We start from the raw sequence: 25,065 nt of genomic DNA, 5'->3' as shown, positions 1-25,065 counted from the left end.
GCTGGGAGACCGCCGCTCCCGGTGGAGCCTGTTTGTGCTTGCAGGGAAGATGAGACAGAGGAAGATGCTGATCTGCAGACGGTGCTAAACATGCACGGGAGGATTTTATCTCCATATATTTATTTATTTATTTAGCTCTTTCCTATCTCTCCCCTACGCTGTCCATTTGCTCCAGCCTTCTAGTGTTCGAGAAGGGGGACGGGCGGCGTTTTAACCTTTCAGAATAATGTAAATCCAGTGACAGATAGAAAGAAGGATGAATTGCAGAGCAGCTCAGTGAGAACGCTAAAGGCTGAACTGCTGTTCCACTACACCTGCTCTGCATACAGGTCATTCACGAGTGTTTTAATAACCGACAGATGAAACACGACAATCAATCATTTCCCAGCGATCCTGCCTACTGCTGCTTCAATTTAACCTCACATAAATTCTACTACTATCAAACACAGATTATCCAGTCTGATTTTAAGGAAATAAATGAATGAATCCAGGTGAACCTGAGCATTGGAAACACAGTGCGTGTGCATTTAAGAGCAAAATAAGACAAGTATGTGTGGAAATAGGCCTTTTGGTTGTTGTTTGGGTTTATGGCTATTCACCGTATGTTTTCGCTCTCGTGGATCATTGTGTCATTCCTGATTAAGGTGGTTTTGGGGCACTGATAGAGAGTGAGAGACATTTAATATTTTTTGTTCCGCCCACAAGCCTGGGCTGCCCATCACTATCCTTTGCCTTCAGAAACTGTGATTCCAACACTGAAGAAATGCTCAACGAACAAATAAATAATCTATACTGAAAGACAACTGGTCAAACTGTGGGCATATATGTCGACTCTTTTTTTGAATATACACGTTCTCACATCTTCACTGTGGAATAATTTCAAACGAACCACAACAGCAAATCCCCCATGTCCTTTTTTGGAACACAAAGTAGAATATGACATCAATGGACTCTGCATCTAAAGAGCATGTGAATCAATCAAAGAGGAGGAAAGAAACAGTACAGGTATACCTTCATGAAAATACTGAATGATAAAATGTACAGAATATGTTATTTTTTTCTTCTTTTCAAACAATCAAAAATGAGTAATGCATACCTTTCGACTCTTTTACCTCATAATGCCCTAGCTCTAGACTCCTACCCCCCGCCCCCGACACTCTTTGAGATCACAGTATTGTTTTTTAAGACAAAATCATATCTACAATAATCAGCATTTGTTTCAACCGTAATGAAAAAAAGAGCCACACCTCTGAACCCCAAGGACATGTTTCCAAAAATAACATGAGAAGAGAAAGGAACACAAGTTTGCGTCGACTGTGGGCGGGAAATGCAGCGGTCAAGCATCCCCATCCACGCGGGTCTCTAATGGAGACCATTAGGCCGGAGCTGATGTCCAATAAAGAGAACGATATCACTTCAAAAAACCCAAGGAAACAACACATAATCCAAACAAGTTTGCTGTACATAGTCGAACCGGAGATTTCCATGTATGTTATCCATGGTGATGGGAGGGTGTGTGTGTGTGTGTGTGTGTGTGTGTGTGTGTGTGTGTGAGTTGGGTGACGAGGTTGGGGGAGGGTGGTGTCAAGGATCTCTCACTCAGCTGATGCCTGCGCAGACAAGCCACCACCAATTTCATGAGCTGCAGTAGAGAATTGTTGATTACAATAAGCATCAGTAGAAAGTCAATGGGACTCTGAGACATCTTTTCTCTCTCTAGAGCTTTTCACCTTCGCTTGTATTTTTTTTTTGTTGTAGCAAAAATATCATGCAGTCTTTAGTTCCAAAAATCCCTGGTGGGATCTCAGGTTTTGTTTGTTTGTTTCTGGACGAAAAAGAAACTCAAAGCCTTGAAATTATTCTTTCACAATTATTCTTAAACATTCAAGTCATCCTATTAATATTTTGTACAGCAGAAAGGTCCTTCAGATTTCACATGTGTATATATAAATATAATATATAGAAATATGCATATACATATGTTCAACTTGTATATGTGTATACATATTTTGGAACTTTATCAAAGCCAATTTAATGTGCTCTCAAAATATGGCCCATGATTCCTAGTGGGATGCACATCAATTCACATAGTACAACCAGTAGATTAGGTTGAAAAATCCAAAGGTGATGGGGAAAATGACCCGGGACCACTTGTCAATGGTGCTAACATCTGACAGGTTTGGGATTTTCAATTTGAGCTTGGAGGAGCGTCGCCGTAGCCGACAGTTGGCCCGGCTCCGCATGGCGCTCCGATCCAGCGAGTGGTGGCTGAAGCCATCCCTGGGCGCCATGGGCTTCCTGAATTGGACCCCGGAGCTGTCGAAGGACATGACCGAATTCCGAGAGTCACTGACGCTGCTCCCCACATCAGAAGGCATCACTTCGTTGTTCATCTCCAGTGTGGTGAGCAGGATGTTTCCGTAAGCATCCACCTGCGAGGCAAGGGAGGGGAAAGACACGCAGTATCAGCGGGGGATGAAATGTCAAGCATTAGCCCCAAATTCCCCAAACTATGAGACTTAGGCCTGGGTCATACACTCTGTGTTCCATGTCAGTCGAGCCCCCGCGACGCGTTTCTAGCTTTCTGTTCACTCCATTCAGTCGCGGTGATATTTTGCCCGGAGTTTGGCCCAACTGTATTATTTGAGCGATGAATGGTACGTGTGTGTGTACCAGCGAAGGATGGATACTGTTTCAAATGTTTGGTATCGCAATCAGTATCAATATCTGCAAATCCATATTCAATTCTTGAAAAACATTACACTCATTAACTTTGTTTACTTTCGGAAGAGATTCGTTCTGATTGGAAGTCACAATTCCACAGTTTGAATGGACGCAAAATTGACTGATTCGATTGTGACGCGAGTGCACGCGCATCAAGCGCTCAGTCGTAAAGGGACTATCGTGACATGCGCGGCGTCGTCTGTAGAAGCAGAAGCTGCTTGTCTTTCGTGTCTGTTCATTGTTCTTTTTTTGGAACGGTAATACTTCAGTGACGACAGAAATACGTCACATTTAGGTGGATCAGGCACGTGATAGTTTCAGTGTCTATATCGGTCGCATATGTCACGAATAGAGCACGTCCTGTTCCTGTTTCAAAGTAAAAGCATCGTGGTGCTTAATTTCCCACCCAATTCCATACATTTTTTTCTTCCAAAAAATGCATAATCTATAAAGTCGGACAACTGTGGGCATAAATGTTGGCTCTTTTTGACTCTATTACTATTTATTATTTTTTATGTTTTACGATTAAACATAGCAAAGTTCAGCAGTAGCTATGTGGCAGGTGAGCAGGAGACACACACCCAAATAAATACTGCTCCTAGTGTGAAATTGCCCCCACGGTATTTTAATTGATTTCCAGTCCTAGTGCAGGTGGACCTCTTCACATAACTTTAAGAAAGTCACTAAGGTCTTCTTCGTTGTCTCTTTTGCCCAAACAGTGCCGCCAACAGCACAAAGTTGTGCTACAGGCAGCGTGGAGATGATCGCGGTCATCCACATGAGGTCCACGTACGCGTGCGGATGACAACATTTACGTCTCATGATCAAGGAAGACCTCAGTGGACACATGGACATACATTGTATGGCCCAGGCCTTACACTAAGCCACCCTCCCTCTTCCAAGCTGTCAAAGCTAAATTAGAATGCAAGGATGATATGGAGTGTCAAATATTGCATGCAAGTTAATCAAGAACTTCAATAAAGAGACATCTATAAGTGACAAAAAAATAGCCTTAATCATCTGACTTTATGGTGAGGCCCTGGTCTACAGCTGATATGATTTCTAAATACATGTACCCCAACTTTTCTTTGTTCCTCGAGATACAGATTTCTTCGCTGTGTATATGACCTGAAGGTGTTGGTTTGATACGGCGTGGAAATGGAGTCCTTGCAATGTGAAAGAAAAGATGAAGAGAACATTAAAGAAATGACTATAAAATACTGGCAAATAAGCACATTTTCTGAGAGTTAGCAATGTAAAAATATATAAATATATCTATATATAGGACACAGTGTTTGAGAAAGCATAGCATTTAGCACTTCACACGTGAAAAAACAGGAGGGGTTTCATTCTGTCTGACTGTTTCAGTGTCTGCCAGAGACAATCCGTTAAATTTCCAAAGGCCTGCTCGTGCCGCATTTACAAGGTTTGTCTAATTTCATTGGAACACATGTTTAACCGCTGTGAAGAAGAGTGAGAATGAATGAAGCCTACAGCATAAACATACACAACAACCTAAATAAGATATGAGAATGTTTACACCACTGTTGAGCCAGATGAATCGTTATCTGAATGAAAAAGGCTATGCTCAGTAAAAAGCTTTCAGTGCTTGAGGGAGAAGCGATGGATAATGGGTGGTGAATGCGTATTGGGCTCCGGTGGCATTTGTGTGCTTTTGGAAGAGGACTTCAGGGAGCGCTGTATATGTGTATTTGGAATTAAATACATAAAAAAAAGCACGTTGGCCAGAAATCATATATGCAGAACACAGTTGTTTGGATCTTGTGCTGACTGACTGACACACAGTAGAGAAGAAGAAGAAGAAGAAGAAGAAGAGGAGAGGCAGCAGATGAGGTTGCAAACCTGTTCCCTCAGGCGCTTCTCTTCGTATCTTGCACGCTCGTTGTTGGATTTGTTCAGCCTCTCACTGAGTTTCTTCTGTTGCGCAGGGCCCCGGCCAAAGAACACGTAATTTACAAAGGCATATTCAAGCAGGGCCAGGAACACAAACACAAAACAGCCCATGAGGTAGACATCGATGGCTTTCACATACGGAATCTTTGGGAGAGTCTCCCTAAGGTGGGTGTTAATGGTTGTCATGGTGAGCACCGTTGTCACACCTGAGTACAGCAGCACACACACACACACACACACACACACAAACAAAGGATTCAGTGTCAGACATTAATTATACTGTAACTCAGGCTACATACATGCTCTCATTTGACAACTGCATTTTCAAACTGAAATAATCTACATATCACGTGACCATGGAGGTAAACTGGGTATACACATGTACTACTAGTACTACTAATGAGAACAACAATAGAGTAAAGTAAGAGCAGGGATTTATTTGAATGCGACTGATAATGAGGTGAAACTGAAACTGAAGGTAAGCTTTTCATTCACAGCTAACAGTTGAGTTGTGACAGAAAAGACCCGACTGCAATGCTGTTAATGACTTTCCTTTCTGCCCATTCAGACTAAATCGCGGCCAGAAGAAAACGGTGCCAGCAGCACTTCGAACTCCTTTGGTTTTAGGGCTTTGGAAATGCCCAATACAATTTCAAATTAAATAGTAGTATGGACGTAGCCTTTTCGTTTAACAGTGACACATTTGCATTGACACAGAAGTCATCTGTCCAACGATGCTGCGTTGTACAAAATAATGCTAATACTTTCAAGTACAGAAACATTACCGGCAAATTATATTACACAACTTAAAAAAAATATGGTGTGACCCCAGTCACATATTATCGCTTACATCCAGTATTTTTGCTGATTCGTCTATAAAACTGAATATCTATAGTATTTGAATATATGATATTAATACAGTACTCATATAAAATACCAATAAACCATTTTTTTAAAATTTAAATCATAATCTTAATCTTAAAAAAAATAAAAAAGTTACTGTCCATCAGTGTCATGTACAACTGCATTATGACTCCTCCTGTCATTAAACAATTAGCACTGTAGATATTTGGTATCTGGTGATTAACTGCCCATGACAATTGTAATATCCCTAGACAAGAATATGGCAGTAGGGCGGTGACTTACCCAGGGCCACCCGAGCTGCAGAGGCATCATAATTGATCCAGAAGGAGACCCAGGAGAGGATGGTGATCAAAATAGAGGGCATGTATGTCTGCAGGATGAAGTATCCAATGTTCCTCTTAATCCTGAAACTCAGGGAAAGCCTTGGATATGAACCTGGAAGAAGAAGAGGAAGAAAAAAAGGGGTGATATTTGGCACAAATAAGAGCACGATAGGGTAACCCGTGACCTTGTCCAAAACCTAACCAGGTATTTTTGTTGTCTAAACATCTGCAAGCAAGGCCTGGAGGCAAACGTCTCCCAACAGGAGTACAAAAGTGAAAACATCAGTTAAAAAAAAAGGAGAGAAAGGGCCCAACATAAGAGTTCCAAAGTCTGCACTTTGACAATGCGCAGGGTAGTCATTTCTCCATTTGTTCTGATGGAGCACTTAATTTCCCCAAAGCGATGGATTCCTTTCCAGGGACAAGTTCGATTCCAATTAAACATCGCAGAAAGTCGCAAACACGGCAGATTTTTCTGCAACCCCCTATCTCAGCAGGCAGCTCCAGCATCCCTCGGAGAATTGTCACAGAGAGCAGCTCTGCTGTTCTTTTGCACTTTCTCTATTCTCTAAACATTTGGCCAAAAGTGCATTTTAGAGGTGCGTAATTACAACACTTGCACTTCCACTAGAAAAGGGAGGGAAACACAATATGGCTTTTGTGTGTGTGGAGTAAGGCGCTCCATTGTGCATGCAGGAGTATATCAGCTGGTTCTGACAAGGCATTCATTAATCTTTTGATTGCACTTTAATTAGAAACAATCGCAATAATACAAAGCAGCCCTATAAACATCAAGACTGGACCAATCCCCCCTGAGCTATCGTGAGATATTTACGAGGTCGCAAACTGCACATTGCAGTAAATACTCGTTAAATTATCTTCTATGTATTCTATCCACAGTTTTATGTCTGATTTGTCACCAAAGGAAAAAAAAAGAAGGCTTGAGCTCAGTGTGATGGTTTTAATCTGAAAGGCTATTTGCTATGTGGAGAGCACAGTGATGAATGACCTCATCATCTCTAGGTTCCTGTAAATCTTTTAATGAATCAATACCTTAGCATACATACTTCATCAAGTGTGAGACAAACGCCTCAGCTAACCCAGGCTACTTTGCCGAATAATGGCTCCTGCACATGATCATATAGACACGAAATTGCAAGAAATTGTACCTTTTATTTGCTCGCCTTTATCGCTAATGTGTTAGCCAAACTGACTTGGAGTGCAACGAGGTTAGCAGGAGATAACTGCAAACATTTGTTGTTGAGTTGTTCCAGTGGTTTTAGTAAATTGGATGAATCAAGTTACACGTTAGATTAGGTGACCTTTACACCATTACAGCACCAAACAGCTAAAACAAGAATGTATAGTTCATGTGATAGTAATAAGTTACAAAGTATAAGAAAACAATACATTGATTCACAGATTACTGTACTCTTTAAACATGAATGGGTTAAATGAAGCTGCGATGCTGCTACTTCCTCAGTGTGTCGCCTCAAACTCATAAAAGACACTCCTGATACTTGCAAGACTTAATATTTAATCAGCATTCACGTGTAGTATTTACTTCTCAAGTTGAGAAGATGATATCTTTGAAATGCTGAATAATAATAAGTATACATAATGACAGGTATAGGTGGCTCAGACATTATTCACTTTCTTTTCTGTGAACCAGGTGGTTTTATTTTTTTAAGTAAAAGTTTCTGTGGTCTTTTACGGGTTAGTTCTATCTGTTTGAATCTGTATGAAATTCAAAATGAATGTCTAAAAGTATCGTATTGATTAAATCCTCTCCAATTCAGTTCATTTGTATCGGATCGAATCAAATCGCGGGCTAACATCTAGATACATATTTAATTGTTCTCTAAAGCAATGTTCCCCAAACCTTCTACATGGGCACCCACTTTTTAAAGATGGCAAATTATTGTGACTTAAATCCCAATATAAGTCATGACAAGAGCTAATTTGAGCGTTACCGTAGCGACACATTTACAGCCTTATCTGTAACACCTAATGTCATTTTGAATTGGTTGACAAATCCTTTCCAAGAGATGCTTCATAAATGAATAACAACTTCATTTAAAGTAATACAGGGTGACATTTTTACCACGGCAGAGCCAAGGAAACCAAAGCGGACGGTTTTACACCAGTGCAATCGCACTGTATTACTTTAATGTAAGACCTATACATATAAATGTAATCGAAAAGGAATCACTGCTCTAAAGCAGTGTTTATTACACTTATGTAAAAAAAGTAGCTCAGTACTCAGTAAAGTGCCGTTCTCTCTTAGAGCTGAAGTAGCTGAATTGATTCTTTTCTCTTAGAGACCCTGATGGCGAAATTCATCGTGAAATTGCTGTTACTATTCCTGTTGCGAATAAAGACTAGCATGTGAGTCAGCATCTAGTAATTCAGTTGTGCTGTTCTTTAAATATGCATGGCTCTGAAAAGGACATTGACCCAAAAATAATCAAATTCCCCCACAGTGACAGTGACATATTTTCTGAGGCCCACATTCACAGTGGTGACACAGATGCAGAGGTGTTCATGTGGCGCGCGAGACCAATTATGTGCATGCTGTGGACACTTCCCGCCTACCCACAGTAATTAAGAAGCTTTATTTCCTTCGTTGAAAGTCATACCTGTAGTGAAGCGGACCTCCCTGGACACTAAGCGGATGTCCACAATCGAGAACTGAGGTAACTCCAACTTGTCAACGCCAGTCACTGCATTGTCGCCTCCTTGCCAGAAGAACACGATGTCGTCCGTGGTGTATCCATCTGTGTCAAAGTCAGGGAACATTTGGGGCGGAGGGTGTCGGGAAAGAAGAACACGTGTAAGTGTGATTAAGAAACGGTAATTTCAGTTTCTATTTTTAAGAGTGTTGCAGGAGTGTGGATAATGAGTAGAGGTCACACTGACACATCAAATATCTGCTTCAATCCAATGCCGTCTTTCATTAAAGTCATTCAGGGATGAGCGACGTCAAAATATACATGTATTTAGTCTGGGTTGTCTTCAAATGTTGGCACCCAGAGGCTTACTTTGTTTACAATTATTTGTTCCATTGAACACTAACAACAAAAATTGATTATTCTTTTTTTTTTTTCGTTTAAACCAGCCACACACACACACACACACACACACACAGCTGTTGTTTGTATTACCTCACATGAGTCACCAGTCTGGTAGAATAAAACCATTGTTAGTACCTTCTGTGTCTTTAGGTTCAATATTTTAATATATTATAACAAAGTAGAAAAGTAATAGTTTGATAGTTGATTTGAAGAAATGTGGCAACTATTACTTCGTAAACACGACATAAAAAGGAATCATTTAAAGGAATGGGGGAAAAAGGCCAGAATGGCCATGAAGGCTTTAATCACAAACCTCACTCAAATGGTATGAATATCTCTTTTAGTTCACTTTAAAAATAAAATCTGGATGTCTTTTTGATTTACTACAAATGGAAAAGTCAAAATATGCAATGCTACATATTGACTTTAAAGCTTGAGTCCATCAGTTTGTATATAAATCACTTTGGCTCTTATTTGTTGAAATTCTCCTCACTTACTGATAATCATCATTAAATAAATATAGTTGTTTGGAAGACCGAAAATTTGGTGTCTTTAGCTCTCAACAAATCAGTAGGCAGTAGGTTCTCCTGATAACAAATCAGAAGAACAATAAATAAAATACAATATTTTTGAATGATTGAATTGGATTTTTTTTTTTTGCTTCTTAAAAAGTGTTGTTGTTCCATGTAAATGGAATGCAGCGTAAGCGTTTGTCTGGAAAATCAAATGTCTTCTTGAAGGCTTGGGAATATTCATAGACACACCCTATTAACGAATGTTAGTTCTATGACAGTAACAATGCTGTCCTTAGACTGAGTTAATCTCTGTGTTAAGTGGGCCAATAAGAAATTCTCCATCTGTACCTCAAAAAGAATTGGGACACATTATGTCTACACATGAACAGATAAAAACAAATGGGTATGGCTAAGTCGTTGAGACAAGCGGTGATATATCATGCCTAGTAGCTTCCACGCATTCACGTATTTTGCTATGACACAGCATGACAGCATAGCTAAACATGGAAGCATCAAATATCAAACGGATCATACAGCGTTTGACTGGACGCAACTGAGTAGACTGACCTGAATACAAGATCAGTCATTGACAGTCTCTTGGCCTGCAATCCCATGCTTCCACTGTGCTGACTCCTATGGAGCTACTATATCACTACATGCATTACTACACGCATGACTATTCATTAACAGGTGTCAGTCTGCTTCGTGCTCCCACATATTCTCAGCTGGCAGTGCAATTCCAAGTGACCACAGCAAGTGGATTTATGCCACCAGGCCAATACACATTCACTGCAGAGCCATTTCTCAGCGCACAGTGTTACTACATTTCACATTCGACCGTCACGTGTCCAGACCTGGACGGCATTAAACTCACTCAGGGACCGGGATTCATTAGCCTTAAATCTCTTGCTGGGGTTATAGGGTAAGGAAAAGTGACATTGTCCATGACATTGAAACAACTGCCCGCCTCATCCATCAAGCTGGTGGTTAACGCGAAAGCGCGCAGAGCATTCCGCGGACACAAACAGCAAATATTTTCTTGCAGCGTCTTAATTCAATGCGTGTCCATATTTCATTGCCTGCTCAAGTCCCTGAGGTTAGATACGCTGCAGTTTTACCTCAAACAGCAAGAACCCACAAATATCTGCTAGCGTGATTGATGAGGTGGTCAATGAAAATAATCAAGCAAATACAATTTTTAATTACACCAGCAGCCCTTTTCGCTCGTGGGTTAATGAGTCATCAAAAACAGAAACATGTATTTAAATAATACTGTATGTATGTATGTATATATATATAAATATATATATATATACTCTGCATTTATTTTTACTGATCTTAGGGAAACTGAGAGAAGAAAGTAATGAGGTTATCTCAACCTGGGCTCAACCTGGGATATTTGCTAGGAAAGGAAAGTACTGTAGTCAATGAAAAATTGGTTATGGGTAATAGAGGAAAAAGATACAAATTCATCATTGTATAATGTTGTGAATCTGTTTCATGAAGCTGCTCAGTTGTTACTTTCTCGCTTAAAACTCTCGTAAAAGACCCCGTCGAGACTCTATTTTTGCAAGATTAGCTACGCTCTTGAGAGTTCATGCTTAATCTGTTTCTTCCTGTAGCCAAGATGAGATGATTTGGCTAAAAAATGAATTTCGATATCACATGTTAAATGTTCGTCTTGTAACCCATGTATCTAAGAACATATTACATTGTCTTCTAAGGTAATAATAATAATAATAATAACATTAATAAACTTTATTGTATAGCCCCTTTCATCAAAGTATTGCAGCTCAAAATGCTTCACGATAAAAGGAAAAGAACATTTAAAAAGAAAAAGAGATAGAAATACAACACAAACACAACACAGGGTGGCATGAAAAGGAAAAGGCTAAAGTCAAGAGGTTCAAACCCTGTTTTAACTTTAAAATAAATAAAATAAAGTTTTAAGTTTTCTTTTAAAAATGAGGTAGACATGCACAACCTAGTATTTACACCATTTTATCTTTTGTTTGAATTGTAATACATCCTGTGGTAAATATTATAATTATATAAGAGATATTAGGCTATTTATGATGAGGAAAGTATTACTTATTAATTACTGTGAATGGCTGTAGCAAGATTTTACATTAAAAATATTCAGATTTTGACATTGTATGTGTATGTGGTACAATCATATATGTACATATATATATATACATATGTATGTATGAGGGTCACGTATGGTTCCCAGGATGAATGCCATCAGTTTGCCTTCACCTTTCCCAGACCCAGCGGTGGCACTAACCATCTGTTACAAGACCAATCAATGCACCTCATCAGGCTCTTTTTGATTTGTGACAGCAGCAATCGCCTGCGGAGCCGACACGTTAAAAAGGAACTCTAAAGGACTCCACATTCATGTATTCACAGACAGGAAAATTACTTGAATATAATGTAGGGATGAGGCAATCAACTGAATATTTAAAGGAATAGTTTGTATTTTTTTGGACATTAAGTTGAATGACGCCTTTGCAGCAAGAAGACCCAGGTTCGAGACCTGGTCTGAAGAAGGGCCTTTCTGTATGCAGTTTGCATGTTCTCCCTGTGTGTGCGTGGGTTTTCTCCATGTTCTCCGGCTTTCTCCGACAATCCAAAAACATGCAATATTGGGATTAGGTAAATTGGACACTCTAGATTGACCGTAGGTGTGAGTGTGAACTGTCCAGGGTGTACTCCGCCTAACGCCCTATTTCAAGTGCAGGATAAAGCGGTAGAAGAGGGATGGATGGAAGTTGTATGACATAGACACCAGTAGTTGAGTAAATGCAACGCTTTCAAATCATTTAACAAATCTCCAGTTCGGAGATCTCTCCCTGGTTCCGAGCGGAGTAAAGTAGTTCCGGGAGAGAGTCAGGGTGACACAGCTAACATGTTTTGCCCCCCGAACAAGCGTGCACATGTTAAAAGCGGTGCCCATCAGTATGTCACAACATGTTATTCATTTGGTACTATTTTCACGCCTGTATCGCCGGGCAGCCACGCATATCACCTGTTTCAGAAAGCGTGTGAAGGAAACTCAACAAATAAAACACGTCTAACAAAGCCGCCAAAAACGTTGAAGGTGAACGGTTTAGAGGCGATCCAATGGGATGTCTTTATGAACCAGATTACACAGACAAGGCACTTCATCAGAGAGAGGCGATGCAAGAAGATGGGGCCGAAAGCTGCAGAGAGGAGTGACAGAATGAATGAGAAATTATGGTGCGCTTGTCAGAAGTGTAACCTCATCTCAGAGGAAGCCAGCGCACGTCTTCTACTTCTGCCTGCATCACAAACCACGGAGAGTCCCTTTTTTTTCCAACATTCCCAAAATAAACTGGAAGAAGCCCCGGCCAGCTGGACCCGACGGCCAGCTGTCTTTAAACTAAGCGTTATCAGCCTCTTATAATCTTATATAATTCAATAGTAGGAGTATTTACTGTATGTGAATGCTCAATTAATTGCTGGCGACCTTTCACTATAGACTTATTTTATACTGATCTATAATATCACACAGTTGTGTAACCCATGTTGTACCGTCCAGTGTCCAACCAGCCTGTAAATGTGTTTATACTGAGAACATATAATTAGTATTTCTCTATGTGGTGGAGTGGTTGCGAACATAGTTTTTGGTGGTGGAATATGCTATACTTAGTTAGTATTATGGATTTATTATGACGAAAGTATTGTATTGATGTAGTAGAACAATAAGAAATTGAAATTATAATATATATATATATATATATATAAAAAGGCTAGACAACTGTGTAATATTATAGATCAGTATGAAACAAGTCTCTAGTGAATAGTCACCAGCAATAATGTGAGCTTCCACATAAATATTCATAGTGAATGAATTGTATAATATTATAAGAGACTGATATCACTTGTTGGGTCCAGCTGGCTGAGGAGTTTATTTTGGGAATGTTGGAAAAAGGAAATTCTCCATGGTTGGTGATGCAGGAAGAAGTAGACCATCATTTTTTATTCATTCTGTCTCTTCTCTTTGCAGCTTTGGCCGCATCTTCTTGCATCGCTTCTCTCTCTCTCTCTCTCTCTCTCTCTCAATCTGCCCGTTCTTCCTCTCTGATGAAGTGCCCCGTCTGTGTAATCTGGTTCATAAAGATCTCCCATTGGATCTTCTCTAAGATCCAATGGGAGATCCAATGCCAGCTGTCCTTTGTGCTGGCGAGAGTGACAGGGAGAGAGAAAAATAATCGGGAGTCCCTGAGTGAATCAAACCTCTACTCACGCTGCTGTAACATGAAATAAGATTTGAACCATTAGAAAAAGACATCACGTGACCATCATTCTCAATAATAATGGGATGCATGGGGGCCTTGATCAGTGTAAACTGTTAAACTGCAGGCGGTCAGAGGAAGTCATCTGAGGATAATAGATTGCGATCATGCAGCTCAGGTATTTGGACTCACGCATCCACAAACCACATCCAATTTAGATTTTTGCGATCAGATCAGAGGATTAGGTGCACTCAGACCTGTATCAGTGATTGAATGATGCAGAACATATACCATATCTGAACAAGATTATAATGATCTTACTAAATATTATGTATCCTATCTGTGCTGCAAAAAAAGGGACTTCTTCATCTTCTGCGTTACTTACAGCTTTCAATTTCGAGGGTGCAGTTTTGTTCATCGAGAGGGTACCTCCTCAGGTCCATCATGCAAGCAGCAGTGGTGGTTATTCTAAAAAAACAAAACAAAACACAAAGACGCTTAGGTGATATCACACAGACACAAGCAGAAAGCAATCAGGAAATCAGCACGAAGGTTTATGAAAGTCTCGTTCACACCAATAATAATAAAAAAAAAACAATTAGCATTAGTCCCATTGCCAGTAGTTGGTCTGCCCTGTGGTACGTGCCCGCGCGTCACCTGTATATGACGTAAGACATCAGAAACGTGCCGGAAACAAAACAAGTCAGAGGAAGAAGAAGAAGAAGAAGAAAACACCATGACGCCGAGTGACAATGTTATGGTGGTTATGTGATGTTGTATCTTGATCTGAATGATGTCCCAGTGTTTGTGGCTACTTACGAATGATGCTGCAAAGTAAGAAGCACATACAATTAATGTGTTCACCCAGGTCTTGAATTCGTACCAAAGCCAATCGGAGTCAAAAACAAGTCTAAATCTGGGTCTGAACTGTTTTCTGAACAGCAGGAATTAGCTTATTTCACTGTTGAAGACATTTTGCCAACCACATATGTTCATCGTCTTTCATCTATAAACCATTTCACTTTTCAGGGGGTGATGGTAGCTGGAGACTCCACCAAACCAAAACTGTTTTTTTCAGCAGACTTTTATTTTTCCCCCCTGCTTTTCTCCAAACTTGTACACGTTTCATTTGCGATGTCTCTGTGAGTACAGTCTGGAAGGCATTTCTTTCTTCTTTGTGTTCACGGTTCCCTAAATGCTCAGCCTCAGTGTGTGATTTTGTCAATGCGGTTTATTTATTGCTAGTTCTGCGATATGCATTTCTGCCAGGTAGCTTGTATGTGAGGCAGTTTATAATCGTCAATAAATCAAGTGGCCCCGGCAAACAGCTTTAGCTACAAATTATGCACTTTGGCATTTAACTTACACATTTACCAGTGCAGCACATTTCAGTAATTACATTTCTGTACCAGCCGGTGTGTGTTCTTAAAAAACAGCTTTTACCCACTTACTGGCTTTCTGTTTAAATGAAATAGATAAACTCATGTTCAGTTCATCATCAGTGAAAGGTTTGATGTGCACCAGCGTATGTACTCCGAATGCAAGATTTTAAAACACAGCTCACCGTTAGGATACGTGAGAAAATAATACTACTAGGAGTAATAATGATACACAAAACAAAATGTCTGACAGGTGTGTATTATTATTCTTCACAATGACAATGACTGGATCGTGTTCTGCTCGACTGTAGCGCACTTCCCCGCTGCCTCAGTGCTGCTCTGCTGAGAGACTACGATAACATCGTACCCAATTACATAGGAAAGGTCACATGGCAAACATGAATTTTAAGAGCAAGCTGAAAGAAGAGCAACAGCTTCTTTGTGATGTGCGTGTGGGAACAAAGGGATAGTTCCAGGTTTATGTTTAGACTCAGTTCGTTGATGTCTCCCTTTCTCCTTCTACGCCCTCATCAGCGCCGAAGAGCTCGTCATTGTGTCACAAACGCGACACATCCCGTACCCATTACAAGTCAAAACCCTCTCGCAAATCTGCTCCCTACTTCCATCATTTTTAATTTCTTCTATTGTCAAATAATGTATTTCATGAGGAAGAGTCCTGTTTAAAAGTTTTATTATTCATGGAAATTTTCAAAGGCGACGCATAATATATGCAAAACATTGCAGCAGTTCCGCAAAAGGGATGCCATCAAATGAAACAGACTGTTACCTTCAATAGAAATATGCATTTTTATGGATTTAAAGAGTGCTGAACATATTTTGGCTAATGAAAGTACACTTAATAAAAGAAAATAAAAATACCGTATATCGTATTTTTTCTCTGGTGCCTTAGCTTAGTAAAGCAGTAAAATCCTGGTGGAAGAAGCAGCTCCGTGTAATGGACAGAAATTAATTCTTTACCCTTTGGCAGAGAGAGAGAGAGAGAGAAAACCCCCACTATGAATAAAATTGACTTTATGTGTGACACTTAAGTCAGGAGGAGAGCATCGTCATTGAGTAGGCACAGGTTGAGAGGACTCACAGTGAGAGCCTGGGATTTGGAAATGTCAGCAGATGTAGGTCAGCAACTTACAGTCCCACCTGAGATGGTCAGCAGCTGCAGCAGCATCAGATCTGAACAATGCAGTCCAACACTTGCATCGTCATTACTTTAAGAGAATATGCAATACTGTAGTTTCTGGTCGTCTCATTGGCCTGAGACTTAAAAATTGAATTTCTCAAAGTCAAACTATCACAAAAGTCGGTTGGGAGTGCATAACTGGACCCAAACTGGACCCAAAGTTGCTTAAGCACTCTGCGCATAATCCAAAGTAAAAACTAGTACATGGAACTTCAGTCGGATATAAAGGATATGTAATAAACAGCTTTCCATAGGTTTCCCTGTCCATTTACACTTTAGTTAGTAGTTGAGATCCTTGAGAGTTTACTACAGAAATATTACATCCTCAAATTACTAATGTCATTTAAAACAGATAGCGTAATAGCAAGCCCGCGCAAACTAAAATTAAACAGTATTTTCCATTCATTTTACTTGGCTTCTCTGACCATATAGCATGCCAGCACAACACGGCTAAACTAAAAGAAACGTGGAGGCGGATCCCACTACAGACAGGAAGGTTCTCAGATATGTGAGCAATGGCTTGGACACCTACACAGTCTGCATTGTGAGGCAGCTTGCTCACCAAATAGAGATTATTGTACTATCAGAAGATAAACACTGTGGTTTAATAACGAGATGAATGTAAGAGAACAGACTTCCAGGGATGGGAAGAGAGAAAACACCATCTGGGGGGAAGCTGAACCAAAAACGAAGGGAAAAAATAAATAAAAATAAAATCAAATCCCTCAATGCTCTCAGGACCCAGTACACTACAAAATTCAATAGACAGATTGCTAACGATGATTCAGCCTCTCATGTCACTGGCAAGTTGGAAAAACCTGCTCAGTCATGCACATCGGGCTCGACACTTTCTACTGACACCAACTTTTATTGATGTTTGGAATGACTTTCTTTTGTTTGTTCCACCGCAAACTCCGGCACCACTCAGCATTCTTCAGAACTCGCCTCCCTCGCCGCCCTCCGCATGGAAATAAAGCAAAAGGTTCAAATCTAGCGATGAGCTAATATCGTTTATGTGCAGGAAATGATAGTTTATTAGTTTAAGAAGAGGTTTGGGTTCCAGGCTTGATTTGAAATATCACTCCTACCTCCTATATATGTGTATATATATATACATACATATATATGTATATATATATATATATATATGTGTGTATAAGGGATTTAGTTGCAGCTCAGGTTATAATAATTTAAACAAGTTATTGAGTATTGAGAGAAAACTAATATAATCAAAATGGTTAATGGCACTAAAACCAGAAAATAAAGAGGACAAGCGCAGAGAATGATTTTTTCAACATCTAACACAAGCTCACTGGGGGAGAAAATAAGGACAGCGTTGTGGATTTGTGACACGCCTGTCTCGCTCTTGAAGACATACATGAATAGAAACGGTTGATCAACATAAATCAGCAGGGCTGAGATTAAAAATCGGTGTAAGTCGCAGAAGTTGACTTAAATAAGAGCTGAACAACAAGACAAACACCAGCATCAGCACATTACACAGAGAGCGACTCGGTGCAGCGGCGTGTGTAATGTGATTGTCCACAGTTTTTCATTCGACCGTGCGCAAGGCAACCGTAGATTGTTAAATCTTTACAAGGAAACGCATTTAAAAATTTAGGACAACAAAAACCTCCAGCAGTCAGACATTGTTTCCTCCACGACAATAATTTCATCTATTGTTCTGGAGAAAAGACGTCCACACAACCCTTGGGCAAAGACAAAGCATTCACCAAGGCGGTGTAACGACATGCTCACAGGAGGCTTGCGAAGGTCCCGGAATCACCGGTCCACATGCATTATGGGCTGCGCTTTATTACTGTACACTGCTGAAACAATGGACAGGAGGAAAGATCCAGGGGTTTGACATCATCTGCCACACTCCATTACTGCAGAGGCTGAAAATAACCATAAGCCTCTGTGCAGAATGTGTGAAGATGAGATGGTGAAAGGAGTGATGCTTATGGCCTTAGCGTTTCATTTCATGTGTGCACTATACGCCAGCAGAAGGTGCAAATGGCGGTGTAATGCGATTTTCTTCCGATTTTTACGAGACCTGTGCCTGCTTGGTAATTCTTTGGCTCCAGAGAGGGAGCTACGTGTGCTGTGCGAGTGAGGTGTGCCAAGTGGAGCAGCTGGGAATGTTTATTCAGATCAGGTGGTGTTTTGAAATATTGGTACCATTTTGGCATGGAATGGATCCCGGTTCCTCCTCCTCCTTCTTCATTGCAAAGAGGCACACGAATGTTCCCTATTTCAGCCAGAACACCACTTTTCTGGACTTGATGACCGCTCAAAGCTCTCGATGTTGCATTTTTACCATTCTCACACACGTTCATATACGGCCCCATCAACAGCAGAGTAATTTCAGCTGCTTTCAGACCAGCAAATCTGGATATTGTCCTAAAATCATCCCGAAGTTTCTCTAGAATGCTCCTGCCAGCAGTATCTGACCCAGGCAATCAACCACTGCATTTGTCATAGTGTATATGAATCGCAGACCTTCTGGTTTGCAAGGAGAGTCTAACTAGGATGTTGCAATTTATTGGATATATTGCAGAAAGAACTGTTTGAATGGACTTAGTTTCTTAGTTTCACTAGTTTCTGGTCTTCTTCAATATAACATGATGTTTATTTTGTAAAGGAATAGACAGTGAAGCACGGCACATGTGATTTGATTGACACCTGGTGCCATCCGATAGGATTCTGGTTGCAGGTGACATCTGTGAACTTGGTGGTTCAACCCGTTCCAATTCTCATGTGAAAAAGAAACACTAGCCCATAGAAATGAAACCTTCTGAGACCCCTCCTTTGAATGAAATGCTAAGAACTCACTTTAAAACACATTTGCACATTTAAATGCCATGTCTTGTCCAATGGCGCTTCGGCACGCAGGCTAGAGGAGGTGGGGATTTAACCGGCACACCTTCGGGTCAGAGGATGACCTGCTCTAGCTGCCACATAAAGACTATCAAAGGTAAAATTAGAAAGGCACATCTGCACTTAGTGCTTCATTCTTGTAGAAATATAATCTAAAACTGCTAAAACCTAACCTTTATTGAAGAACAACCAAATTCCTCATGCTGATTAACATAATATTTTTATCCGCTCCAGACATTTCACAGGACTGCAGCAGGCTGCTCTTGTTCTGGTCACACTCAAGCTAAATTTAGTCTGCCTCGTCAACGCGTGATTGTGACTGAGAGTGAAGAGCAAACATTAAAGATTCACTCGTTAAACAGACATTTGCAGCTTCGACAGCAGTGACACAGCATTTTTCCAAGGGTCTTGCGGAGAGTCATGACGGGAAAATAGAGAAAAAAGGCCACGCCATCCTTTTGTGTCGGAACCACAGAATTTCTGAATCTTGATTATTGCATCAATAATTCATTACCTTGTAGGAGCTAAACCTTGTCACTGCCATTTCCTTTTATTCATGGAACCAAATACATCGATGGCTCTCTTTGCTGTCCTCAAAACTTATTTTTAATAACATTCTTAGGCCACATCCACACGGAAACGGCACGAAAAGAAAAGGATTTTTTTCTTGGCGTTGTTTCAGGAAATATCTCCGTCCACACAGGACCGTAAGACGAGAAGAAGACATTGTACACATTACACATAAAAGAACAGAAAAGGAGACAGAATGAACAAAGTCAGGGGAAAGAAAGGGAAATAATAATGTCTGTTTGTAAATAAATAAGTTAAGAAGATAGGTAAGACCAGAAGAGATCCTTCTTTCTTGTATGTTTTCATTGGTGACAAAGGAGAATATGACCTTTTGCCTTGGTCTAACACTGGGGTATTGAATCCTGGGCCTTTAAAATTAATCATAGGATGGAGTCTTCCCCTGACTGCTAGCTAAAATGACCCCGTCTTATTGCCCTCATTCTGGGAAAGGCAATACTTTCCTGCTCTGAAAATAATGCACTTGCTTGATTTAGTTGATTTCACTGCTCTTGCTTTCGGTGTCCAACATGCCATTCCATAGCGTGGAAATTATAGCGAACCATGAGTTTGTGAATTCTGCTGAACAGCGACTGCTGCATCCACAGTTAACAATTAAGGGATCGTGCTTACAATATAGTGTGACAGCAGCACAAATGGGGAGCAGTCATGAAGTCAGTGAACCCAGAGTTCACATTAGCTGCTACCATAAGTTACTGGTCATTACAGACCAAGTGAAGCTGTAGCAGCGAAGAGCTCGGAATGGACTGAGGCAAGCGGCGGTGCCTTACATCATCGTTTTAATAGTGAGAGAAAGCATTCATCAGTTCTTAATTGAAAAGTCACACGGTATCAATTTAATGCACATTATATGGGGGGAAAGTGCAATTTAAACACTTTCTTAAAGCTGTAGTGTGCAAGTTTTCAGCGCAAACTGTCAGTTACATTCAAACCGTATAGTCAAATTCACATTCACACAAGTCTCACTCTCTGTGTTTCTCAGTATTGCAGTGTTTGGAACTGAAATGTCACGTTTTGATCTTGAATTGTAAAAAAACATCTTATTTCAATTTTGATTTAATGCAGATATTATTTTTTTTAATTAAAATCTAAAAATTAAAGATTTTTAGGGGGATCATGAGTGACTGCATGACACAGAGGCCCCAGGCATGTCCCAGTCATGTTGCGTTCAGGAATCGTCGATTCCTTTGACGCATAGGAATCAACATCTTTAATACACAGTGTTGCAGTCAGTAAGAGTCGACGGATTCACAGCTAACCAATCAGAACGAGTGTCGTTGATGATGTACAGTCAAAACATTTAACAAGGCAGGCGCAGTGTTTGTTTCCCAATACCCCGTTCTTTTTAATAAACAAAACTATGAAACCTTTACAAGCTGTGTGGCGGGGGGTTGCAAAGGAGCTTCAGTGGGATGTGAGTGTAAATCGAGCTTCATAATAGATTTCACCAATGTTCGCTCTGAGACGCTGTCTCCGCAGCAGCAGCAGCAGCTGCATGTGTGTGTGTGTGAAGTCTGCTCTGATCTGGTATGAACACAGACTGCGATTTGTTTCCCCTCGTCCACATAATTCATTAGTTTCTTCTCATTGCGCTTGGGAGGGTGCATCATAATTTGCATTTTTGTCCTGTCTGGTGTGCAAAGACCTTTAGAACAATATATGCTTTGACGTCAGAGTCTCCAATATAAGTTGGCCACACTGAGCTGCTGCTGTCTATACACAAACGCTGCTCCGGTCAGGTCTGATAGTATTGCTTGTCAGATGAAGGACACAGCATATAAATAATGTTTTGTCGTTCATTGTTTCCATCCATAAGGGCCAAACATAGGCAGGGAAATAACATTAAAAACAACAACAAAAACAGTTAAAACAAGTAGTGCTTAATGGTGAGGATTGGTGCTGAATTTAAACATGAGTCTAGATAATGCGCAATTTAATAACCTCACATTTGTGCATTTCAAAGGAGTCTCAAACCATTTTCCTCACTTCAGTTTTTCAAAGTTGTGACCTGCTACCAAATCCCAAGTGAAATTTTTTTTTTAGTAAATTTGAACAAAGCAACAAGGTGCTTAGTGTTGTCACCGTGACATTATACGTTGACTAGGAAAATCCAATCAATTCATTCTTCAGTCAATCCTGTACCAAATTTGAACTTTGTACCACATTTGAAAGACATCCTTGAGATACTGTATGTTCACAAGAATATCAATATATCCATTTAGCCATAAACTATGGTTTGTGTTGTGTTAAAATGACAAATGCTCATGTAAAACACCAGACCAGGCATGAAATCCATTCCTATAACAGAGATGACTGTACATGAGTTATACTGTAAGTCTCAGCTGTTCTTACCTCAGCCCGTATAAGACAGTGCCATCAGGGTGCAGGCGGATCATGCGGTTTTTTACTGTCACACCATGAAGAAAGGACTTCTTGTCATTAAGGAAGTAGGTGTCAGGGAGCCACAGCTGGTCTGCTACACGGTTGTCCAGAGTCAGATTCAAGTTGAGCTCACCATAGGCCAAACGCTTATCTCGCCAGCTCTGCTGGAAATACATTGTGATGGTGTAGTCCTGGGGAGAAGGGCAGAAATCGTTGCGTGTAATTAGACATTAAGGAAACATGTGAGCTTGATGATTGAATACAGCCATATTCACAATTTAAGCTTTAAATGACAGCAAGCAAAGGTTTTGAGTTTCTGTTTTTTGTTTGTTGCACCAACTACCCTTTAACACATCTTGTAACATTTCAACCTGGGGTTGCCAAAGGAGTCTTTGGGCCCCATTTCAGAACGACTGGTATAGAAAGTAAGAACAGGGTGTCGCATACGGAAAGAGATGACAATATTTAAAAAATCCCTGTACTCAGTGCTTTACCACAACAGACAATAAAAGAGAAAAAAGGCAACTTTGATAAGACAATGTCAGCAATAAATAAATGCATCCACCGCTGTGTAGCTTTTCATGCAATACGAAAAACTTTCCCACTCAGCATTTGTAGAATAGGGCATGGGCAGCAAACCAACAAATCCAGTTGTCCTGGTGCTCTTTTATAACACTGTATCTAACAGGAAATGCACTCAAGTGAAGGTATAATGTCTGGGAGCTAATATATCACTGGCCCTGCAATCAAAGTACGGCACTGTGTACAGACACTGGTTTTAAACCAAACAACCTATGCAGGCAAAACTTTGTTAAACCGAGCTTCTACTTTCACTGCAATAGAACCTGGTCATATTAGAGAACACAATTATTCCATCGTGATATCATAATAAACATATTAATGACAACATTTCTCAGAATTGCAAGGCAAAAGTGTTGTGATATTGAAATGATGTATACTTGATAATAAAAACATATATGACGCAAAAATAAATCTAACATTCAGTAAATAATGATGTGGACAACTGTAATTAAAACACAACATGAAATACATAACGAAATGCTACTGCTCTAAATGCTGTAATACATTAAATATGTGATAATCACTACCAACTGCCTTTCTACTTTGTTTATAATATATTGCTAGCAAAGTTATTTATGTTATTTAGTATTATATTCTGTCTTCATTCTATCACCTCGCTGGCCACATGTGCTGTTTAAAGGAAGAGGAGGTCATAGGGTCATGTTTTCATTATAACATGATATTAAGTGGTAATATATATATATGTGTGTGTATATATATATATATATATATATAATATATATATATATATATATATACACACACATATATATATATATATACACACACACACATATATATATATATATATATATATATATATATATATATATATATATACATATATACACACACATATATATTATATACCCATATATATATATGTAGCTGATTTTACAACAGATTTTTAAGTAAGGCTTACTGGCCCACTCAATACTGTCATAAAGATGACCAGTGGAGTCCATGGTTTCGGATGTTAAATGTCCAGTGCATGAGAATTAGTGACATAATGGTTCCTTCAATGCAGAGAGGATGCTGTTCCATAGTAATCGTTTGGCTTTTTGGTCTCTTCAGGCTGCTGTAGTAGCATGCTGGCCCTCCTAAATGTTACACCCTGGACTACTCATACCAGGTCTGAAAGAAAATAAAATGGCCACTGTCTCTCCTCCACTCAGCTTTGAGCGACGCATGTTGTAAAAGGTCTTTGCAAATCAAATCAATTTAATTTGTAAAGCTGAAATTCTCAGTGCTTTATACTGTACACAAAAGCCACAAGGAACAGCTGCCTAAATTTAAACCAGGGAATAAAAATGGAAGAAACTTCAGGAAGAGCCACAGAGAAGACAGACATGCAATAATATGTTGTGTGTGGAGAGCAGATAAAAAAAAAATTAATAAAATAGAAATACAATGACAACAAAAACAATAAGAGTATATTTCATTTATACATATAATAGCAATACAAAGCATAGAGTTATGGTTGTATATTGCAATGGTTGCAAAAAAAAAAAGAAGCTACACCCTACCAACAAAGAAAAAATGTATTTCAATAACCTAATAAAGTGTTTCAGAAACAAATTACGGACTCAAACCTTTAGATAACCAAAGGTTCAGCCAAACCTCACACATTCGAACAGTATATATATAAGACACCAACAAAATGAACAGTGTACAGTCATACTGCAGTATTTTTCAGATACGCAACACAGTTCACACTTGAATTCCCTGGAAAACAGTAAGTTGTGAACGAGATGTTCGTATCTCAACTCACATCGAATTCAAGGTCAATTAAATGCTCCATTGTTCCAATTATGCATGATGTTGTTGTTGTTTTTTCTTTCATCAATTTGAAGACTTGAGAGGAAAAGATATTTCAAACAAATCGTGAACTTTGGCTTTGATCAGGTTGATATTGGAAGACAGACGTGACAACAGAGAGGGTGAAAGCAAACAACACAAAATAGAGACGTGGGAGGCGTGAGTTTGCGATGAGCGACTCTAACACACTGGGTGAAATAAAGAGACGCAGACAACGTCACAACTCGCACTCCTTCCGCACTCCTCACACAGCTTTTGAGAGTCAGTGTCAGAGCAGAACAGCGGGTTTGTAAGCAAATCAGTCAAATCACAATACTGTTAACCCTTTTACACCTGAGCATCAATGTTTTTGGTTCATTTTAACCATAAAAGGGCCAGAGAATGTCCTGTAACTAAGTGCTTTTGGCCATTTTCTTCCCCAGAATTTACAATTTACTGCACGAGGAAATGGTGTACTAACAATTTTGAATGAAGAAAAGAAAAGTTTTATTTTAAAAACACTGTAGTCGCACAGATTTCCTGTGCTAAATTTGAACATATTTAAAATAACATTTGTTTGAGT

At 39.7% G+C, this 25,065-nt stretch overlaps 1 protein-coding gene across 2 annotated transcripts in view; it reads right to left on the bottom strand.

Moving 5' to 3' along the window:
• Positions 1–1,544: 1,544 nt before the first annotated feature.
• Positions 1,545–25,065, bottom strand: part of gabrb4 (gamma-aminobutyric acid type A receptor subunit beta4) — a 53,926-nt gene continuing 30,405 nt past the window's right edge. Inside the window, exons 4-10 of one of the 2 annotated variants that reach the window (XM_044042190.1) lie at positions 22,074–22,294; positions 14,062–14,144; positions 8,465–8,602; positions 5,785–5,937; positions 4,588–4,844; positions 3,801–3,890; positions 1,545–2,432 (exon numbers count right to left, since the gene is read on the bottom strand). In XM_044042190.1, the coding sequence (XP_043898125.1) occupies positions 2,079–2,432; positions 3,801–3,890; positions 4,588–4,844; positions 5,785–5,937; positions 8,465–8,602; positions 14,062–14,144; positions 22,074–22,294 (1,296 nt within the window). In that variant the 3' untranslated portion in view covers positions 1,545–2,078. The remainder of the gene's footprint in view (positions 2,433–3,800; positions 3,891–4,587; positions 4,845–5,784; positions 5,938–8,464; positions 8,603–14,061; positions 14,145–22,073; positions 22,295–25,065) is intronic. The other variant, XM_044042191.1, reaches the window with a different exon arrangement.

Source organism: Solea senegalensis, linkage group LG13 (genome assembly GCF_019176455.1).
Source record: "Solea senegalensis isolate Sse05_10M linkage group LG13, IFAPA_SoseM_1, whole genome shotgun sequence".
Taxonomy (NCBI): domain Eukaryota; kingdom Metazoa; phylum Chordata; class Actinopteri; order Pleuronectiformes; family Soleidae; genus Solea; species Solea senegalensis.
This window is presented reverse-complemented; position numbering and strand designations above follow the sequence as displayed.